This window comes from Epinephelus lanceolatus, chromosome 21, assembly GCF_041903045.1.
Source record: "Epinephelus lanceolatus isolate andai-2023 chromosome 21, ASM4190304v1, whole genome shotgun sequence".
Classification (NCBI taxonomy): domain Eukaryota; kingdom Metazoa; phylum Chordata; class Actinopteri; order Perciformes; family Serranidae; genus Epinephelus; species Epinephelus lanceolatus.
Genome location: NC_135754.1, coordinates 21,843,102 through 21,864,919, shown reverse-complemented (window position 1 = coordinate 21,864,919; position 21,818 = coordinate 21,843,102). Strand labels below are relative to the sequence as shown.

Here is a 21,818-nt window from a genome sequence, read left to right as displayed (position 1 = left end):
AGATTTAACAATATGAATTAATGTACCTAGCCACTACCTCATTGAAAAATTCTTAAGGGAATGCCCATTCCAATTTGAGGGCACTTAACGCTCCTCATGACATGATACGGACTGCGAGCACAGATAGACCAGGGTAGGTGGGCTCTTCTGGGAGATAGCTGACAGTCATCGCCACCTCGGCCAGTCAGGTCTATAATTACAGTGCCCAGGTTATCTCCCTGGCCAGCCCTGCTAGCAATGTCCATCAGGAACCCCCTTAACAGAGCCTCCTCCCCCTGGCCTTGGACGTTGCTTTTGAAATTATCTATCACCTCAGAAAAAAAAAGCAATTCCATTTACACTTGCTCCTTCTGTTCCTAGCTAGATGCTGACCGATCAACTGACTGACGCAGCACCATGAAAGTGACAACTGCACGCATGAAAAGTTGTGTTGTGAGGGTCTAACTTGATTGAATAGGCTGGAAGGAACGCCAGGCTGCAGCATGTGAAAAATGAAATCACATAAGATGTATTTTCTTATTGATCCAAAGTGCCAGAACACTGTTCCGAATTTTTCCAGCCCACTATAACCCCTGGTACCAGTACACACTGTATCTGTTAGTTGAACTTTGTAAAAGTAGCCAGTGAGTGGTGGTGGAGCATCCTGTGTTCTCTTCTCTTCAGTGAACAACTTTTTATATTTTGCTGACTCCTCTTGGGTAGTTTAATGGCTGCTGGTTGTAGCTTGTTCTGTTCTGTATACAGTACAGGCCAAAAGTTTGGACACACCTTCTCATTCAATGCGTTTTCTTTATTTTCATGACTATTTACATTGTAGATTCTCACTGAAGGCATCAAAACTATGAATGAACACATGTGGAGTTATGTACTTAACAAAAAAAGGTGAAATAACTGAAAACATGTTTTATATTCTAGTTTCTTCAAAATAGCCACCCTTTGCTCTGATTACTGCTTTGCACACTCTTGGCATTCTCTCGATGAGCTTCAAGAGGTAGTCACCTGAAATGCTTTTCCAACAGTCTTGAAGGAGTTCCCAGAGGTGTTTAGCACTTGTTGGCCCCTTTGCCTTCACTCTGCGGTCCAGCTCACCCCAAACCATCTCGATTGGGTTCAGGTCCGGTGACTGTGGAGGCCAGGTCATCTGCCGCAGCACTCCATCACTCTCCTTCTTGGTCAAATAGCCCTTACACAGCCTGGAGGTGTGTTTGGGGTCATTGTCCTGTTGAAAAATAAATGATCGTCCAACTAAACGCAAACCAGATGGGATGGCATGTCGCTGCAGGATGCTGTGGTAGCCATGCTGGTTCAGTGTGCCTTCAATTTTGAATAAATTCCCAACAGTGTCACCAGCAAAACACCCCCACACCATCACACCTCCTCCTCCATGCTTCACAGTGGGAACCAGGCATGTGGAATCCATCCGTTCACCTTTTCTGCGTCTCACAAAGACACGGCGGTTGGAACCAAAGATCTCAAATTTGGACTCATCAGACCAAAGCACAGATTTCCACTGGTCTAATGTCCATTCCTTGCGTTTCTTGGCCCAAACAAATCTCTTCTGCTTGTTGCCTCTCCTTAGCAGTGGTTTCCTAGCAGCTATTTGACCATGAAGGCCTGATTCGCGCAGTCTCCTCTTAACAGTTGTTCTAGAGATGGGTCTGCTGCTGTTAACTTGCGATTTCTGAGGCTGGTGACTCAGATGAACTTACCCTCAGAAGCAGAGGTGACTCTTGGTCTTCCTTTCCTGGGTCGGTCCTCATGTGTGCCAGTTTCGTTGTAGCGCTTGATGGTTTTTGCGACTCCACTTGGGGACACATTTAAAGTTTTTGCAATTTTCCGGACTGACTGACCTTCATTTCTTAAAGTAATGATGGCCACTGGTTTTTCTTTAGTTAGCTGATTGGTTCTTGCCATAATATGAATTTTAACAGTTGTCCAATAGGGCTGTCGGCTGTGTATTAACCTGACTTCTGCACAACACAACTGATGGTCCCAACCCCATTGATAAAGCAAGAAATTCCACTAATTAACCCTGATAAGGCACACCTGTGAAGTGGAAACCATTTCAGGTGACTACCTCTTGAAGCTCATGGAGAGAATGCCAAGAGTGTGCAAAGCAGTAATCAGAGCAAAGGGTGGCTATTTTGAAGAAACTAGAATATAAAACATGTTTTCAGTTATTTCACCTTTTTTTGTTAAGTACATAACTCCACATGTGTTCATTCATAGTTTTGATGCCTTCAGTGAGAATCTACAATGTAAATAGTCATGAAAATAAAGAAAACGCATTGAATGAGAAGGTGTGTCCAAACTTTTGGCCTGTACTGTATATTAAACAAGTCACGGTGCTGAGAGCTTGTCAACCTTTAGCAAAACTGTATTATTACTGCACTATTGCATCGAAACTGCTGTAGGGTCTGAAACACCGCATCTATAACTAACCATATCCGTTCATCAGTACTGTTTGAGCACAATAATACCACCGTCCACTGCACCAGTAAAGTCTGAACAGTAGGGTCAAAAAATTAATTCACCATTTTATATAGCTGTAAAAAACTAAAATAAAAAATGTTCTCGCCGTCTCTCTTTCTCTGCTCCCCGTACTCTGGTCCATGCCACTCACTTTGTCTTTTTGCGGATCTCCTCCACCAGCTGCTTGATGTGATCCTCCATGAACTCGATTTTTTCCTGCTTGCGAGCCAGGGCCTTTTGCAGACGGACGATACGCTCCACGAGCACGGTCTTGTCGACCTCTGGGAAGCTGTCCACGACCACCACCGACGGACCTGACTGGCTCTCGGGCGAACGCTCTTCGACACCACTGCTCCCGCCATGGCGCGCATTCAAGGAGCCTGGGGAATGAAGGGGAGGAAGATTAAAACAAAGTTAGAAAACTGTTTATTGTCATGACTTTGGTCACAAACACTCTTTATAGTGCCTTTTTTAAACACTACCTTTTTTGGAAGGACACGTATGCCACCAGATTAAAATAAAAGCACTTTACAGGACAAATATTGGAAAAACAAAGTCTTTAATTATATTACTTCTGGTGGTGTTAAATACTAACCAAATCCAGCGGCAGTACCTGAGGAACTTGAGCGACTGCCCATACTGCTAGCATCCCGGTCGCAGCCTCCATTCTCAGTCTGGTCCAATCTCTTACGGGCTGTAGAAGAAGAGAAAGTCAAGAACTGTCAAACGGAGAGAGCGCTTTTTTCGTGCAAGTAATTTGCATTTCATTCATTTTTTTTATCTTGTTTTTTCTCAAAAAATTGGCTTTGTTCTTTCTGGAACAAAGACAATTTTTCCAAGCTTTCAAACAGCAAATAAAGGCATCATCGTGTCACAATGTCACAACAGTAGCGGATCTGTTCATCATTTGTGTTTCTCAGCACCCAGTGTTATATGACAAAGGATTCAAAAATTATAAAGACAATTAACTCAAGAATGTGTCGATTAGCATCACCGAAAAACAACATGGAGGCTCCGTAGACCAGACCATGACGGCAAACCTTATTGCTCTTTTCAGCTTTGAGAAAGGCAGTGCATCCAAGACCCGTTCCTTTAGTTGTAACCTTTCACAATAAAAGCCCTAGACATACACGCTGCGTAGCCAGACTGAATCTATTCAAACCTTTTATTGAACCAGTCCTGCAACTCTTCGCAGGCAGTACTAGTACAGTGTTTCCTGCTGATCAGCTTATTGAGTCCTCTTCTAATCACTTTAATACTAGCCTGTGTGAACAAAGACACAGACAATGCTGGCTGGAATTAGGACTTTAAAAAATGGCACACAACAAGGAAATCTTACAAATTATTGGAGGCAGAGGTGCACAAAAGGTGAGATGAAATCCTAAGCTAAGCAACATTGCTTAACTGAACTTGCTCTGAGTTTTGCTCTGAGAAGGTGTCCACCTGAATAAAGGTGATGCAGGCTGCTTCAGGAGAAGACTGCACGCTCAGCAAACCTTCTATGCATAAACAAAGGCGTAAAATCACTGTGCTGTAGTCATAAACTGTAACGGCAGCGCTGATGAATGATCAAAGGCTCTCTTAATAAAAATGTCCTTCTGTATCGAATGCCAAAAGGTAAAAGCTTGTGTTTACAAGGCACGGTAATAGCACTGAACTTCATGCCTTAAGGTTACTGTGTGTGCACAGAAAACCAAGTAGGGGAAGCTGGCTCACTCTATTAAGTGTAATTAAAGCATGAGAAGAACATTAGCTCTCTGTACATGGCACGCACTGTACACACTCCCATCTCTCTTGTGTCTAATCACCCTGCACTCCATATCCATATCTGCACGTGTGACCTCACATTAAATCCTAAGTGCTGTGTCTCAGCGCGAGTCATTCTATATTGAAGATAAAAATCACAGTAAGGTAATATTGGATAATGGGATTCAGGAATTTTCAATTATGACATATCCCGGTATGGTCTTAAATACATGAATGACATGAACACTGTGGCAATGCTGCAGATGATACAACACTTTTGATACCTTGCAATTTAAATACAATCTCATTTACAGTAATTCTGACACACAGTATGTTAATAATAAAGTAATGTAAAGTATGGTAATAGCATACAGCTCATGTTTCATATTCTGTTGGGTTTGAGTGAAGACTTGATAAAGTCACTAAATTACAAAAACAAAGGTGAATTTCACTCTTAAATTCTATGTTTGACCTGGTTTTTAAATGCAGGTGAAAAATGGCGGGTCGAGCAAGATGGCCCCAACAGCCTTGGCTTAAAAATATCTGTATGCAACATCACATCATCAGTGTGTGACCACCACTTGTAGCCACCTCCTGTCTAAGAGGCGATACAAATGCTGCATTTTTTGGCGACCTCAAATGAATTGTTTTCAATGTAGGTGCCCTCAAATGCCAGAACGCATTCCCGAGCACCTATTATTCAGGACAAGAGTTCAACTTTTGGAACGCAGCAGCATGCGCCAAATGTCATGTGACCAAGAACAACCAAACACAGCTGGTAGACATCTTTCCCTTCATACTAAAATATTAATCTGTGATAAATATGGAGAAGAAAATAATCATTTTAGTGCAGAGCTGCCAGAGCTTTACATCTGTCCCACGGACAGTAGGCCCAAACCCAAACAGCGCCCGGAAGATGATCAGCTCTGCAGTCAGGATTTCAGGTATATAGGCTATGATATGGCGCTTGTTAAGGTTGCTTAGCAACTTCAGATGCAACCTGCCACTGTGCTCTTGACAACTGACACAGAAAAGGCACAAGAGTAGCACCCAGTGTCTGACCCTACATCTTCCGGGCAGTTAAAGACGAAGCATGTGTACAGCCCCTAATGCAGCATTTCCACTACATGGTACAGTAAGGCACAGCTCCACTCAACTTGCCTCACTCTTTTTTGGGTTTCCATTAGCAGAAGTTGTGGCTCATACCTGGCATTTGTCACTGTTTTTGGTACCACCTCAATCCAGATTCCAAGCGAGCTGAGCTGATACTAGAAGGTGGCAACTGCAATTTTTTTATTCACTTGACCCAGATTTTAAAACATGGCAACCAACAAAACTACACTGTACAAATGACAAGGTGCAAACATGGTACCAAATGGGAGTTAAGTCGAGCTGAACCATATAGGGGAAATGCAGTCTAAGCTACATGACTTCCATAAGATGTCAACCTTCTTATCTGCTAATAAAATAGTTACATTAAATTAGGTACTTAACCATGATGGAGCTACAGAAACATACTGCAAGCTGGTGTCCTAACCTTGTGTTAGTTGTTTCGTCAGGTCCTTGATATTAGCAGCCTGTTTCCGTTTCTGAGTCACCAACTCGTCCCTCAGCTCTTCAACTTTAGTTTTTAGTTGCGCCACCTCTGTCTGCAGTGCAGCCCGCTCCTCCTGCAGGCCCTGCACCTCCTGCTGCCTCAGCACTTCTTCTTGTTTCAGCAGCCGTGACTGCAAAATCAATGGAGACGGGAGGAAAAAAATTAGAGTAATGATGCAATAACAGCCATGACAGAGTGGGAAGATGTTGTAACATGGCTGCTTGTTCCAAAAAACACAATTCACAGTCTAGCAACCTGTGATTGAATAGAAAAAAAATATATCTAGCAAATGTCAAGCCAGAAAATATCACACTATGTTCCAAGTCAGACAACTCGGCTGTTTTGTGCCACTTCTACGTCTCACTAAATCACTCTGTGCGATCAAAGTTCCCGCACCTTGTCATCCAGTAGCCTGTTGGTCTCCTCCATCTTTGCTTGGAGCTCTGCGAAGCTGCTGTTGAGCTGATCCAACTGAGCCTGCAGCGAGTTGCTCTCTGACTGGAGCTGGGCATTCTTGCTGCTCAGCTTCTCGGTGAAGCCCAGTAGCTCAGCCTCGCGCTCCCTACTGCCTTGCACATCACGCTGGAGGTCGGCCATCTGATTGGTCAGGCCGTCCGCTTCCTCACGTAGAGCTGTGATCTCCTGTTCATCACTGCGGGACAAAAGAGTGATTGGCAAGGTGTTACTAAAAACAGCAGCTTACATTAAATGTGCATTCACTACAAACATCTTTTGTTCAAATTTGTTCAGATATACTACAAGCAAGGTTGCAGCGCCAGAATAAGATGAGAATGTTGTGGTGCAGTTGTAATTTCTGCCTCTGCAAATGAGTGTCTGAATTAATAATTCATAAATAACATAAGTACGACACAAGTTTTAATTGTTTCCTCAGCTCGAATGATTAATTGTTTTCGATCTGTACACTGCGATATTGTATACAGGCTGACAGTTATATAGGCTGCAATACAGAGTGGCACTGATTAACACTTCTTAACATTGCAAATGAGTCTCTCTTTTTACAGGTTGATGGCTGACAGGAAGGAAAACGGAAACATCAAGGAAATCAGGACGTCAGTGTCAATTTTGACCAGCGAAAATAGGTTGGAGGTCGAGCAGCGTTTCTTAGCCTGCTCACTGATGTACGTAGCACGTTAGGACGATTAAACAATCTGATGTTCCCTAATTTCATCACTTTCAGTTAGAAAGAAGTGTCAGACATGTTGTTGACACAAAGATCCAATGCAAGAATATACAAATCTAAAATAATTAAGACACAAGGACGGATTTGAAGGACAGAAATGCTTTATACATGAAAAGATGTAAGATTTAACTATTCACTTGCATTCATACAGCTGAAAGTTTAAGTTAAATTCACAAAATAACCAGCTAAAATGAGCCATATGTGATGTTTCAGGATGAAGGTCACAATCTCCACTGGACCAAAGAACTGGCGGCATCAAATTATTATTCTTTTGCCAGCAACTAAAAATGTTGCTGCGAGTGGCAAAAAAAAAAAAAACTTCCTGCTGCTCAAAATGACAGCCAGAAAAAGAAAGGAGGAGAAACTAATTGGGTTGGCGCCACCTACTTATGGCACTCTGGCACACGCAGAAAGCAGAATCTCAATAAGTGGAAAAGTTTCTCTATCAAGTCATGTGCACATGGCCGGGAGAGCCACACACCCACAGAGGGAGCTGAGTCCCTTCCTGCACTGTGTGCTATATCTGTCCCTGGCCTATCTTTAAATCCTGTGAAAAGGTATGAATATAAATTTAGAAAAGGGACAAGAACTGCATGACAACCAGCTCTGTTCTATCCAAACCAATTATGTTAGAACGGTGATACAGGTGCACAACTGGCCTGCAAGTTAACCTACACACTGAACCTTAAAGTATTTCCCCTGCATGATCAGTGTGACAGTCAGTACGTTTACATGCACAGTTTAATTCCACTTTTAATCGGAATGAAAGGCCATTCCGATTAAAAGTGGTCATGTAAACGGTCATTCCGATTGAAAAACGGTCATTCCGATTGAAAATTAAATCCGATTAAAGGGGGTGGTTTATTCCGTTCGTCATTCCGAATGAAAGAATTTTGTGTGCATGTATACACTCATTCCTCTTTAAGTTCATTCCGGTCTTTCTGCGCATGCTCGTTTCCTTGCCCTTCTGGCGCGATGACGTATATAGCGTGCATAGCAACGGGCTGCATAGCAACGGGCTGAGATAGAGCAGTCGGACTTGTTGCACTCACCGGTTTCCATTCGCCACAGCACGGTCTTCTACCTCCCTTCTTCGACCTTCTACCTCCCTTCTCCTCCTCAACAGATGAAGCATTAGCAGAACAAGGTTGTTGTCGTACTGCTGCTTCAAGAATATAAGCAAAACAAGCCCGAAAAAGGCACTAAGAACGGTGTCGTCAAGCATCTTGTTATCCGGAGCGAGGACTACAGTGTTTTCTTCTGGTAAACGTAAACACGTAACATCCGCCCCGCCCCCTATCCAATCAGAAACCTTCCCTGCCCCAAACCTTGCACAGACCTGAATAAAGGCGACTGAACTGATCTCCCATGTAAACCCTCATTCGGAATGAATATTTCCCATGTAAACTACCTGGAAAGACTTTAATTCCGAATGATTTCATTCAGATTTATTTCATTCCGAATGAGAAGCCATCATGTAACTGTAACCAGTGTGTGTTCGTACCGTTGATGCTGCTCCTGGAGCGCGGTAATCTCATCCAGCTTTTCTTTCTGGCGTCCGATCTCAGCTTTCTGACGGTTGATGATCTCCCTGTACTTGCTCAGCTCGTCCTCCCAGCGTGGACGCTCGTCCTCCAGACACTTTAACTGCAGGACAACACGCCCTTAATTAACCTCAATACCTGCTGATATCAGGTACACACACACACACACACACACACACACACACACGGATGATCAAGCAATTATCTGTATGACATACCTTGGTTCGGAGAGTGATGAGCTCATCCATGCCCTCTTTGTAGCTCCTTTTCAGGTCATCCAGCTCTTTGGCCTTCACTCGATGCACCTGCCGGTCGCATTAAGTTTTACATTAGATGTGTATCCACCGTTACGGTATTTAACTGGAGTCTAAACCTTTGAATCCTTACTGTAAAAGGATACGTAATTATAAAAACGCCTCTCTCTCTGCCAATTCTGATTGTGATGACTAATGCTTAATACATATAAATTCAGTTCAGTGGTTTTACCCATCAACTTAACCCTCAATCACACTTAATGGAACACATTTCTTACTGGAAGAAAAGGAAAAATTCTACAGTCGCATCATTTCACTGCAGATGCATTTCCTGACAATCCAAGTGTGGCATTCATTAACACGACTTTGCTTATGTAGTCATTACACATGCGAAAGCAAAGCTTAATAATGTTTCGCCTCATCTTTTTAACAAAGCCATTAACAGTACGACGGCTGGTCAACTTTTCCAAGAAGCCATTAGTAGCCTGTGGTATTCAAGACAACAAACGAGTAATGGCCATGCCAGCAAATTTACCGTCTATTTCCGCCATTCATCCCTTCCCATTACGTTTTAACGTTAACACCCGCGCAGTAATGGACGCCCAACTGTTTTGCTTGCATTATTTATGACTGAGCTGCATCATGGCTTGAGCATAATAAATATACTAAAATAAATACAAATGTGGGGTAATTTATTCATCAGCAGGGCAGCGATATCTGCCAAAACTGAGGTCCAACATTGTAAAACCTGTCCTAAAAATAATCTGCACACATCTTTTCATGGCCAAATGTCTGTAAGACTTTTCACCTACAATTAATGCAACAAAATTCAAATCTGAGGCCATTTATTGTTGTCTGAGGCCTGATATTTTTCAATTCAATTTCAAGCACTTGCAAACACTGTGGATAAATGAACCAGGCTGCAGAAAGATGGCAAGAAATGGGTGATCTCTTCTGGGCTGTTGTTGAAACCCTCAGCTTCATATTGATTATTTCTAGGCCATTTATTTTTAAAGTGCGATTCCCCTCAGAATGAGCCAGAGAGAAAAACAGGCCATTGTGTTTGGATGGAGTCCATGTCTGTGCCAGTGTGTATGTGGTTCTGCCTGTAGAGCCCATGTGCCAGTTTGTTACTCATTCCTACTTAAGGCAATTACACCTCTCAAACTGATGAATACAGCTGAAAATAAACATTTTTACTAGAAAAGGCTGGCATCGACACCATCAGTAAAAAGGCTGTATAATGGCCTGGCGGGACAGGATGTATATGTAATTTTGAATTAATAGCGAACCTGTATTAGTGCTTATTTTGGATTTCTGGTGGATTGTCACATAGCGACAAACAGAAACATAATTCACAGACAAGTATGTATGCAGCAAATATACAAACTGCTAATGCTTACAGTAAAGCTGCTTAGCTTCAGGGTTTTATTTACTGCCATAAACCTAAGGCTTTAGACCAGTGCAAGTACTCTGTTTCCAAATGGAGCTACATGTAGCTACATGCTAACATCTGGGAAACATGTAATCTTGGTTGCCGATATTGCTTATTTCTCCAGATTTCAGATCATATTCTCACTGGAACATGTCTGTTTGTGAAGACTTGGGTTTTGCAGTTTTTATTAAAGATTTTTCAAGGTAGAAAGTGCCGCTACTCTCCGTTAAAGTTGATCTCCGGCTGCAATGATGGTGCAGAGACGCAGAGAGTGCAGATGGGATAGACCCAGAAAACACTGACCAATCAGAGCAAACTGGGCTTTTTCGGGAGGGGGGCTTAAAGACAGGCCCTAAAGTGGGGCATCTCAGATAGGGGGCAAATACAGGTGTTCCAGCACAGAAAGTATGGGGAAAATGGCAACCCAACATACATCTATAAACCTGAAAATAAGCAGAATAGGTCCCCTTTAAGTGCCCACTCACTGGTCACCTTAAGCTACTTAAGTTCTTGTGTATACATTTGTGTGTGAGATAGTGTTGCATGTGTGTGCACAGTGGCTGGCACCTCTAATTGGTCCGTTTGCTCCTGCTTGTGTTTCTCCAGCTCCCCTTTGGTCTCCCTCAGTTTAGCATCCAGCTCATTGGACTTGAGTTCCTCCGATTCCTGGAAGAGAGAGGGAGTAAGAGATTCAAAAAACAAGACAGTAATCAGTGTGACGGAGAGGAAAATGAAACAACAGTAAAAGGCAGGTTGACATAAAGAGATGGTGAGCCTGGAAAAGAGATTTATTAGATATAAGACATCAACATCAATCATCATCAAGACATATAAGACATGAGAAAAGGGAACTGATAATAAAAAAATGACACAAAACAAAGACATCTGGGGTTAATTTTGGTTTTAGTTCAATTCAACTTTCTTGTCTTACATATGATATGGTGTAAGTTTCCTTAACCTTCCCTTTTTAAATGTGCTAATAACATAAAATATGTACGTTCATGTTGTTTTATACGCTGTTACGGTACACAGTGTGTGCTCTGAGAACACACTTGTGATGAAAGACTGCAGTAACTCAAACTCATCTTTCTCCAGCAGGAGAGAAATCTCAGGCAGCTCTTTACCACCATCACAAGGTATAAATGAAAACTGCCGTTCTCGTGAAGCAGAGTCAACAAGTTCACTTTTGCTCATTGAATTGCATCTTTTTGTATTGAACAGAAAAAGACAAAATTAAAAAAAAAAGACATTATTTTCTCGATTAAATGTCTTGTCAATATAATGTCAGAACATAGCTAACGACATCTGACAAATCTAGACGTATGCTAGGTTTCTCAGATGCAGATATGTTACATTTGTTCACCTTATTGGTCATGAACAAATTAATACTTGCATGTGATAAACGTCACAGACCTGGTATGTTCGGATTATGTCCTGGCAGTTCTTGCGGATCTGTTCAGTCTCTTCTTTGGCCTGGGCCAGTTTGGAAGTGGTCTCTCTCAGTTTGTCTTTAGTTTCCTGCGCACAGATAAACAACATAAACATGCATTTGTAACTATGACGAGCACAAAGGGAAACATTAGTGGCTCAGCTCCTGTGGCCTGGAGCCATAACTGACTTTTTGTTTTTCTTTTCTCTTTATTGTTGTGTATTTGCTCGGAGGCAGATAAAAATAAAACCATTTATTCTGTAATAGACATTTTCAAAAATAGCAACAATGTTAATGATGATTTCCTTGCGGGATCATTACTGTACCATTTTCAACCCCCATTTCATTTCGCCCCCTAAATCAAAAGACACATCTAATCATGCTTTTTATGGAGCAGCTGCGGATGCAAAATGACTGAAGGGGATGTCATTTGTATCCTGGAAATACTAAGCAGGCTCACGTCTTTAACCAACAACAGGCATGGTTTCTTGTCTATATGAAGAAAATCAACATCATCCATGAGTTTAAGTATGTTCTTTCACACTGATATGGGTAATGTATTAACTGTATCAGGGTCCCTACAGCTTTAGGCAAGTTAGTAAGATTATTTTTCTTAAGCTACTGAGCTCTTTAGCAAAAACATTTCATCATGGTTTGCTTATTGTTCACTGACGCAACACTGGATTATGTTGTTAATGTGCTAACTGGCTAACTAGTCTCATGACGGTCTTCTGGTTTTCCCTTTTGAACGACGATTACAGACGACCACTGTCTGCTGGTGTGGAGAGTTATTTCCTCTCATGCAGAGCGTACATGCTGGTTGGCTATCGGTTGGAGGCTTTGTGGTGTGTTCATGTGCAACTTTTTGGCCAAGACACAGGCAATGTGAGGGGACACAACAATCAGCCTTAGTCGTGCTAGTTCTTTGATGTCGGTTTGGTGTATCTGGGCCTTAATGGAGCTGCAACAACTTACGTGGTCAACCTTATTAGCCATGTAAATGTGTGAATTTAGCTATTTGTATGTGGTGTATTGTTTGATGAAAGTTTTACTGCAGCATGTTCAGGTTCATACCCACAAAATCCAAAGCACAAGGATATTATGAACAAGCAGTTAAAATGTAATGAACTCTTCTCTGTACTTCTTTACAACTTCTTATGTTTGCCTATAAAATATTTCCTCTGTCATGAAGCACATTTTGGTTGTGAATCGGTACATGTTGTTGACTACAATTCTGTTGAAAAAGTATATTTATTCTCAACAGGATTGCTTGATGAATATTAAAATAGCACAGTTACTTTACCTTGTGTGCATCCGCCTCACTCTTCAGTTTGTTCTGGGCCCACTTGACCTTGATGAGATGTGAGTTGATCTCCTCCTTCAGCTTTTCTACCTCCCGAGTCAGCCTGCCGACCTCGCCTTCCTGAGAACACAGAGAGATGGGTGAGGCAGGAACAATGATGAAGAACAGGACAGCGAACAGATCTTTGAGCTGAAGTACTTATCCACATAAGGCACACTGCAATAAGTCGAAATGCATCCATTCAAACAACTGTAGCATGTGGAAAATGTTTCACTATTGTCAGAGATTAACTTCGTAGCCAAATGCAAAATAGCACATCTGTTACTGTCATCCTGATATAAACACTTAAACAAGGCACTTAAAACTGACACAGCACTTACCTTAGCATCAAACAGCTGCTGCAGCCGACCTTTGTCCTGAGCCAGCTGGTTTCCTCTGAGGGCCTGGCGGTCGACCTCCTTGGTGGCTTCCCTCAGCCTCTTCTCCAAACTCTCCTTCTCCCGCCTCAGATCCAGGGCCTCTTTCTCCCCCCGCACATATTTCATCACCATGGCCTCCTTCTCTTGGCGTGCCTCGTCGGATTTCTTGCTCACCTGAGATGGTTGTTTATATCATGAAGTAGGTTTATGTGAATCCAACATACTTTAGTGTGTAATGTTTTTTTTTTTTTTTTTAGGAAGCCCTAATAGGAGATGGCTGGAGTTGGTGCTGCACAGTTACATAGATGGATGGATGGATGATCTTGCATTGCCTTGTGAATGGAGGACAAAACTGCTGACTTTCTACATCAGCTCGTCAGCCTTTTACAAATAAAGCTGACATGCTTCTGCTTGACGGCAGTGTTACAAATCCAATTTTCTGCTGCCTTATTTCTCCCTATAACATTGTGTATTATGACTTCATTATTTAGTACAATTTAAGTAATGCACCCAGACTTTCTTAATCCAATATTTTGCTTACTAGGACTGAAACTAACAGTTATTTTCATTTTCAATCCTTCCTTTCATTATCCTGGCACCGGAAAACACTGTGGCACACACTACACGTCTCACACCTGTGTGCTCATTCCTCATGCCAATGAGATGCTTGTGTGCCTTTCTTAGTTTGTCAGTTAAAAGTTTTATCACTGCCCACTCTTACATGGACTTTCAGGAGAGCAAGAGAAGGAAGGAGAAACTTTTAAAACCCAGTTCCAACCAAAGATTCGAGACGAGATGAGTTCAAACTGGTCTGCAATGTTCTTCAAGCCTGCCAGTTTACACCCATGAACTTAACAAGATGCTGTACTGTCTCCATAGCAACGACTATACTTAGTAAATGGTAAATGGACCTGCTACTTTTTTAACACACTCACACACTGATGGAACAGCCATTGGGAACAATTTGGGTTTCAGTATCTTGCTCAAGGACACTCCGACATGCAGACTGCTGGAGCCAGGGATCAAGCCACCAATCTCCTGATTGGTGGACGACTCTCTCTACCTTCTGAGCCACAGCCGCCCCGTTCAAACTTCTGGCTTTTCAGGCTTTTGGTGTAGCTGGTTATTATTTTTAGCATCTTAAATTATGAATGAGGGGTTACTTCTCACGGTTGCATTTCTAGTAGTGATATAACATCAAAAACATAAAAACACTTTCCTGAAGTCAGAAGTTAGTCGGGACTCAGGCAATAAAAACACAAAAGGCTGGAGACTATGAAGCCAAATTCATTTACTTGGGACAAGAGATCTCTGCCCTTTTGTCATTTTCTCCCAACAGTTTGGTCTTCACCTTTAATCAGAAGAGAAAACACTACATATCGAGACAGCATTTCACAAGGGAAACCGCTCACGATGACGCCACGCTTCTGGGCAACAGGTGAGCTACAGCCCGTGGATACTGACACACACATGCACACCCAAACTCATTTTGTACAGCTGACTTCTCTACAAGCTGATTGGCTGTTTAAACAGGTGACCTGCCTTTCTAAAAACCAGCCACTGGCTACTTGACAAGCTGAGTCACTGGCAACACCATAAACTGGCGTGAGTCGAGCTGAGACGGGCCAGTTCACACTGCTGCAACTTTTTCCTGCAACTCTCTAAAACATCTTGTTGCAAATCTCTGGTCAGAACCGGGCTTAAGAGTGGTCGTGTGTGTGCATTTGTGTGTTAAACAATATAACTTAATGAAAACACATACAGCACATTTTATGCATCAGGCACCACAATATGCACTGCAAATTAAAAAAAAAAGAAAAATGCTCAGTTAGGTGGCACAAAGTTTCTACAAAAAAAAACAAAACATGAAAAATGTTTTAAACCTCAGGGGAAACAGTTGATTAGGCCTGACTCGCCATCTTAATACAAAGGAGGACTGATAGAAGGGAAGGGCTTAAAAGAGACCACTGGGTGCAAAATCTACCTCTTATTGTTCACTGAACAGTGAAATTAAAAATTGCCAAGTGTGACAAAACTGTCAGAGGAAAAGTGCCCTACATGGTTTCAGCCAGGTGTGGAAACTACTGGATAAAAAAAAAATGCTCTCCTGCACTATTCGCTTAACAAATGATGAATTCTGCAATAATAGAGTTTGGTGCACAAAGACCCTGACCGTTCAGCTGCTGGCTTTGTGCAAACATCTTCAAAAGATACATGTGTGGCAAAAGCAGTGTACTTTTGGCCAGCTGTGTTTAAACTGCTATTTCAGCTAAAGATGAATACAACATGTCTTTATGTAAGGTGATTCAAGTTACTCAGTGACAGTGATACTGATGCATAGGCATCGTTTTTTCGACGCACTACAGACACTGTAGAGGGAGATCCTCAGCCTGCAGTCTGTCTTTGTTTCCATCAAGCAGCACCAAACACTCCACTCTTTTGTTCTAAAAATATCGACATGCTTCCCCATTCCGTGGACAATCAGCAAGTTGCAAATGTTTTCTGGAGGGAGCTGTGATGCAGCTATTACTTTCTACCATCAACCCCAACAGCACTTAAAAGTACTGTCTGCAATGGAAATGTTAAACAGACATAGGGTTTAGGTACATGTCTGTACAGGTTACGTACCAGTTCTAAGGGTACCATACCAAAAGTGTTTGGTGGAAACGCAGCTGTAGTGACACAACACATCGCACAAAAATGTGACTGATTCTCATCTCAGAACTCTCTTGATTAAATATTTAAAATCCATTTTCTTGTTTACATACAGTATAAACACATACACTTATTGACGCTGTCTGCTTTGCGGATGATTAAGAGTGCCGAGTGCTGCGTTGTGGTTTGAAATGTCTTCATTAACTGTCTGAGTTTGCTAATACCTCAGTGAGACATCTCTGGCCACAGGAGCTGTAGTCTGAGCTTGAGTCAATACATCAGTAACACTCACAGTGAGTATCCCATACCAGCTTATATCAAATGTACGTGCCCAAGCATCCCTAAACTGCTTGGTCGTAATTTCTGTTGTTGTAACTTGTTAAACTCAAAGGATTTTTGTCACCTTTACTTCAACTTCTGCAAGTTGGGACAGGATTAATGCAAGTGCATAGCTATAATGTCTGTTTTTTAATCAGATGACTCTATAAGTAAGTAGAGCAATAGTGTGTAAGCAGGTGAGGCGTATGTTTTTATACCTGTGGAGCTCCAGAGAGCTAATTTGTAGTCGCATTTTGCAACCATGGAGCACCTGTGCAACTTGCAAACAGTATAGTATAGTTTGTTTCCAGCTCACAGTGAATAAACGCTCATCTCTGAAGGCGGCACAGTAGCAGTTTAACTTTCTGCTAACTGCTAATATCTAACTGTTGACTTGAGGCTTCAAGTTCACAGCAAAAACATCAACACTTCCGGACCAAGACGAGCTGGGTGCTTCAAAATAAAAGCACCCATGACTCCCCTTTGATTTATTTAATCATAGCAATGCTTTATTTAACTTTATTATATGTACAGTACCTACTTCATTTTACTTTACTGTAAATGTATTTCATTTAATAAGTATGTATTTTAGGAGTCTACAGCACTTTGAAGGAGGTTTCAAAATACTGAGATATATATTGAGTATCACAATATAGTCAACAAATATTGTGATATTAAATTCAAGCCACATCACCCAGCTCTACATGTGAGGGATCCTACATAGCTAAAAAAAACTGTCTTAAAACACTGTGAGTAGTGACAAATGTCGCCTTAGCGAAATAAAAAGGACTGTGACAGCCTAAACTGGAACAAGGCTAGACATGCAAATAAGGGTCGGACCAGTTGTGTGACCTGCTTGTCAAAGACTCTCACAGTATTCTGGGTGTCAGTTATACCTGTTCCAGCCTGTAGGACATCTCCTTCTGGATCTGCTGGAGGGCGGCTTTAGCTGCCTGGTCCTGGTGAATCAGTTTATCCCGCGACTCCTTCACTTCTTTCAGCAGCTCCTCCACCCTGCCCTCCAACTGCAAAAACAGGGAGGATACAAGCTAAGCAACTTGTTGGGCAACGTGTAAGCCTGAGCCACAACTGGGCTGACCTGCTTCACGGGGTGACACCTGACACAGAATGCTGGAGGCAAAATAAATTTCTGTAGCACAGTAAGAGGAATGGCTTTTGGCATTTTTCCAGTCCTTGAAATCACAGGCTTTTACTGTAACGGACAATTGAAACGGCTCTGTCAACATGAGCCTAGAATAATTACATATGATGGTGCATGTAATAAATAATCCTCTCTACACCTTTCTGCTTACACAATGCTTAAACAAACGCTGTTACCAAGAAAGCATGAATCAATTATTGTTCCTTCTATGGCAACAGAAATGCTAGACTAAATCCAAAGAATAGAGAGGCACTAAGGTAAGCTTGGAAATCAAAGGACAAAATACACAGACAAAAGACACAAGACATTTAAAAGCACACCGATAGAGGAATGCTCTGATAAGCCATCAGACTGCTGCGAAGCTAAATTTTTTCCTCCTTTAAGCTGTGAAAGTCCCCAACACAAAACATGATGCAGCAAAAATGAAACATTGTAAAAATGCAGGTGCTTTGTGATCACAACTAGCTGACGGCAATGTACGCCACAGGCAGGAAGTCAGACAAAACATTGCAGAGGTGCACATCCTTGTCAGTGAAAACATGTGGTGAATAGACTTCTATTGTTTTCAAAAATGTGTTATAAATAGCTCGGAGAGACATGCAGGACGAACAAAGCCCAGTATTTTAGAATACACGTACACATTTTAGACCAAGGGACAGATACAGACATCACTTGTGTTTGTGCTCCACCAAAACAGCCAGTGCCAGAAGAATTTGACTAAACCATAGAGAAAACGAACCTTTTTAATGGTGGCCATGTGCTGCCTTTCTGTCTCTGCCCTCTTTTTCAGCTCTTCCCTCATGTTGTCCTTCTCTGAGCAGATACCAAGGATCAGCTCCTGGTGCCTCTTGTTCTCCTCCAGCAGCCTGAATACATAGGCGCATCACACATAAGCATACAATTCAGGTCAAGTCCACACAATGTGCTAAAGAATTTAGAGCGCTGGCCTGCATACAGAGCAGGATACGAAAATATGTGCGCAAATAAGTCCAGTTTGGGCATTAAATAAAATCATTCTTGTGTGTCAGCTTGATCAAGACAGATTTAATGCAACTAAGGTGAAAGAAAAGAAAAGCAATAGCAGCTAGAATGTAGTTTAATCTCTTGCTAGACAGACCGATTACAATGAACACTGAGTACTGTACAAGTAGCAGTTTTAAATGATGTGATGAATGTGTCCTAGTGCATCATCAGCTACAGATACAGAGGACACACTGATCCAATTTATAAATGACACTGCGGTGCATCTATTTTAACTGATGAAACAGCAGTTTACCTCTGAATAGATTTCTCCTGCTGTGCATACTTGTATTGCACACACTTCTCAAAAACCATGATGCAGTCCTCTTGGTCTGTCTGGAGTCCATTGACAGGTGGGCTCCCTTTCCTCTCACTTTCACTTCCACCCTCAGGCAGCTGACACGCCAGCAGCTCTGACTCCAGCTCATCCAGCAGCGACTCCTGTGACAGCGAGCGCTGGATCTGGGAGATGAGCTTTCGGCTGCAATCAGTGTCATACGGACTTGACAAGGGGTGCGAGGGGGCCGAGTTGTTGGCACTGGTTTGTGGGCTGGAGGCGAGGGAGGAGCTGACAGTGTCAGAACTGGGGGTAGAGGGGCCATTACAGATCCCAGAGGTGGTTGTTGAGTCGGTGGGGCTTCTGGAAGCGCTTTGAACGGAAGAGGATGATGGGCTCTCAGCTTGACCACTATCATCAGCGGGCGACGGCTCTGTGGGACAATTTGTTACCAAAACAGATGGCTTCTCATTGCTGTTTGGAGGGGTGGCATGAGAGTCCTTCACTTCATCAAGAGTCAGTAATGTTTCTATTGTCCCTTCAAGAACAGAAGGAGAGCTTTCTACCACATCATCCAAAGTGGTGACTGGGGCGACAAAAGCTCCGCCAGCCTCATTTGAAAGTGAAGGTGTCCCGCGTTCCAAGGACACTGTACTGCTATCCCAGCCAGCATCAACACACAGCTCACTCCCCTCTACAAGCTCCTGACTGCATGTTTCAGCTTCCGACTTTGTGTTTGTGTCTGTCTGAACATCTGTTGCAGTTGTAATTAATTCACCGTCAAGCTCAGCTTCATTGTTTGCCTGACTGCACTTTTCCGCCTCGTCTCCACTATTGAGAGAGATTTGTTCCTCCTCTTCTTCATTAGATTTGCTGTTGTGAGGCTGATTCACTGGGTGCGATCCCTCCAACACAGCTTCAACCTCCGATCCTTCCATCATGTGTGTATGTGAGGCAGGACCAGGCTGTTCTGTGGTCCCTCTCTGGCTCAAATCTGGCAGAGACATATTGAGAAGCAGACACAGAGCAGAGAGGGAGACTGAGTGGGAGCACAGATAAAAACAAACTGTTACATTTCATACATCGTGGGACAACACTTTTTCTGTGAAGTCGAAAATTCCTGAATGTTACCAGCACAGCAGCTCTGGGCTTTTTTGAATGGTGTGCCTTTCTGGGAATTAGATAGCGTCTTTCCTTGTGTTGAGCAAAGAAAAACTCCACCACCAGGTATAAGCTTCATATTTCCTCATGCTAGTTCTCCAGTGATGTGCAAGACTATCAGTTACCACATGAATAACATAATTCAAAGACATGCCCAGCAGACACATACTAAGAGGTGTGGTCCTTTCAATGCCTGGGAGAGTGTTACACTTGAGGGTGTGCGTCATACAACTCACATAGGTATTTGATATTACTACACAGCCTCACAGCCTTTATCTTTACAGTGTATCATCAATCCAATCAGACGTCATGGGAAAACAAGAATGGGAGGACCTGACATTCATGCGAAGGACTGTGCAGTGCTCGACCTTTGTCCGCTTTTTCAACTGTGTCTGATATGAAGCAATATAAAATACAACAACAAAAGAAATACAACCTTTTCTTGTTCACAAGAAAATTCACCAGCCACTATGCCGTGCTCACCAAAGCCATTTAAAAGGTTAATACACAGAGTGGCCCTGTCTCAGTCTGAACCATTCAATCATGGCTTAAACCTCTTAAATTAAATATTCAGCAGTTGCACATTATTCCCTTGGATGGGAAATGGCTTTGGCAGCATCTACTGTGCTTTAATCACATCATGAGAGATGGCTGAGAATAGCTGGAAGTGATCTAAACTTTTAAAAACAGCTCCCTGTGTTGTTTCCATTATAATATGATAAGTGACACCTTGTTTCCTGACCCAAAATCCCCCCAGCACCATTTGTCATACCTCTTTAAATACCATCTTATCCGTATTCATGACAGCTGTCTGCCCTAGTACACAGACGAAATTGTACTTACAATAAAAGCACTGTGTTTACCATCATCCTATCATAATAAATGGATCATAGCCCCACAGCAACACAATAAAGCTTCTCATGTTAAGCAGTGAAAGCACATCAGATTAAACACACACAATGGCGTTGATGCTCTTGCGACAGGTGTCATGCCACGACACTGTCAAAACTAGTTACCATAATACCAGTAACGAGCTTTAATAAAAGATACCATTCAATGCATCGGGTTGGACGCTGTGTAGCTAGCAAACAGCAGGCCGATGTGCCATTTGTATTTACTGCCGTTTTATCAACACTTGAGTCCATTTAACGTTAGCCCTGCCAATGCTGACTGGAGCATGCTAACGTTAGCAGCTTAGTTAACGTTAGCCCCGACTAGTTATTAAGAAAACACGTTATCTAGCGTAAAACACAGCAAAATACGTGGTTCAAACAGATTAAACGCATAGCTGCGAGCTGACATATTGGTGAAACTGCTTACGTTAGCTAGCTAAGCTAACCTTGATAAGAGAAGCGTTAGCTAGCTGCAGCCAGGCTGCTACAAGTACAGTCCGCTTACACTGCACCTAGCTAAGCTAACGCTAGCACCCTACATACATGACAGATAAAGCTTAGTAAAGATGGCGATGCTGTCACCCACCGATTGCGAGAAAGCCATGATGGAGTTCAACGCGGAGATAACCGGGATGAGACTTAACTTTGAGCTTTCTGCGTTAACAGCTGATAGCCCCAACAAGTCACTTTGATATGACACATCAACAAATATGGCTACTGCGGGAGAAACCGAAACGATGACGCGGAATAAGCCAATGATAGCCCAGGGAGAAATGACATCAGTATGACGTAGACACACGGCAGGTACAGCTCCACCTTATCTATTTTAACACCAGAAAATGAAATACCATAATAACTGTGAGGCAAGGAGGAAGCACAAGACACGTTTCAGTCTATTAATAAGTGGTGTAGCAGTTGTTGATGAGGTGGGT

General features: G+C 42.5%; 1 protein-coding gene across 2 annotated transcripts in view; it reads right to left on the bottom strand.

Annotated features, from left to right (window-relative positions):
• ccdc186 (coiled-coil domain-containing protein 186) overlaps window positions 1-21,609 on the bottom strand; it is a 37,346-nt gene extending 15,737 nt beyond the window's left edge. Inside the window, exons 1-14 of one of the 2 annotated variants that reach the window (XM_033611475.2) lie at window positions 21,473-21,609; window positions 18,812-19,826; window positions 18,275-18,401; window positions 17,270-17,398; window positions 13,362-13,574; window positions 12,982-13,101; window positions 11,663-11,767; window positions 10,817-10,915; window positions 8,779-8,865; window positions 8,521-8,663; window positions 6,212-6,467; window positions 5,756-5,945; window positions 3,068-3,166; window positions 2,624-2,852 (exon numbers count right to left, since the gene is read on the bottom strand). In XM_033611475.2, the coding sequence (XP_033467366.1) occupies window positions 2,624-2,852; window positions 3,068-3,166; window positions 5,756-5,945; window positions 6,212-6,467; window positions 8,521-8,663; window positions 8,779-8,865; window positions 10,817-10,915; window positions 11,663-11,767; window positions 12,982-13,101; window positions 13,362-13,574; window positions 17,270-17,398; window positions 18,275-18,401; window positions 18,812-19,773 (2,759 nt within the window). In that variant the 5' untranslated portion in view covers window positions 19,774-19,826; window positions 21,473-21,609. The remainder of the gene's footprint in view (window positions 1-2,623; window positions 2,853-3,067; window positions 3,167-5,755; window positions 5,946-6,211; window positions 6,468-8,520; window positions 8,664-8,778; window positions 8,866-10,816; window positions 10,916-11,662; window positions 11,768-12,981; window positions 13,102-13,361; window positions 13,575-17,269; window positions 17,399-18,274; window positions 18,402-18,811; window positions 19,827-21,472) is intronic. The other variant, XM_033611476.2, reaches the window with a different exon arrangement.
• Window positions 21,610-21,818: the final 209 nt, after the last annotated feature.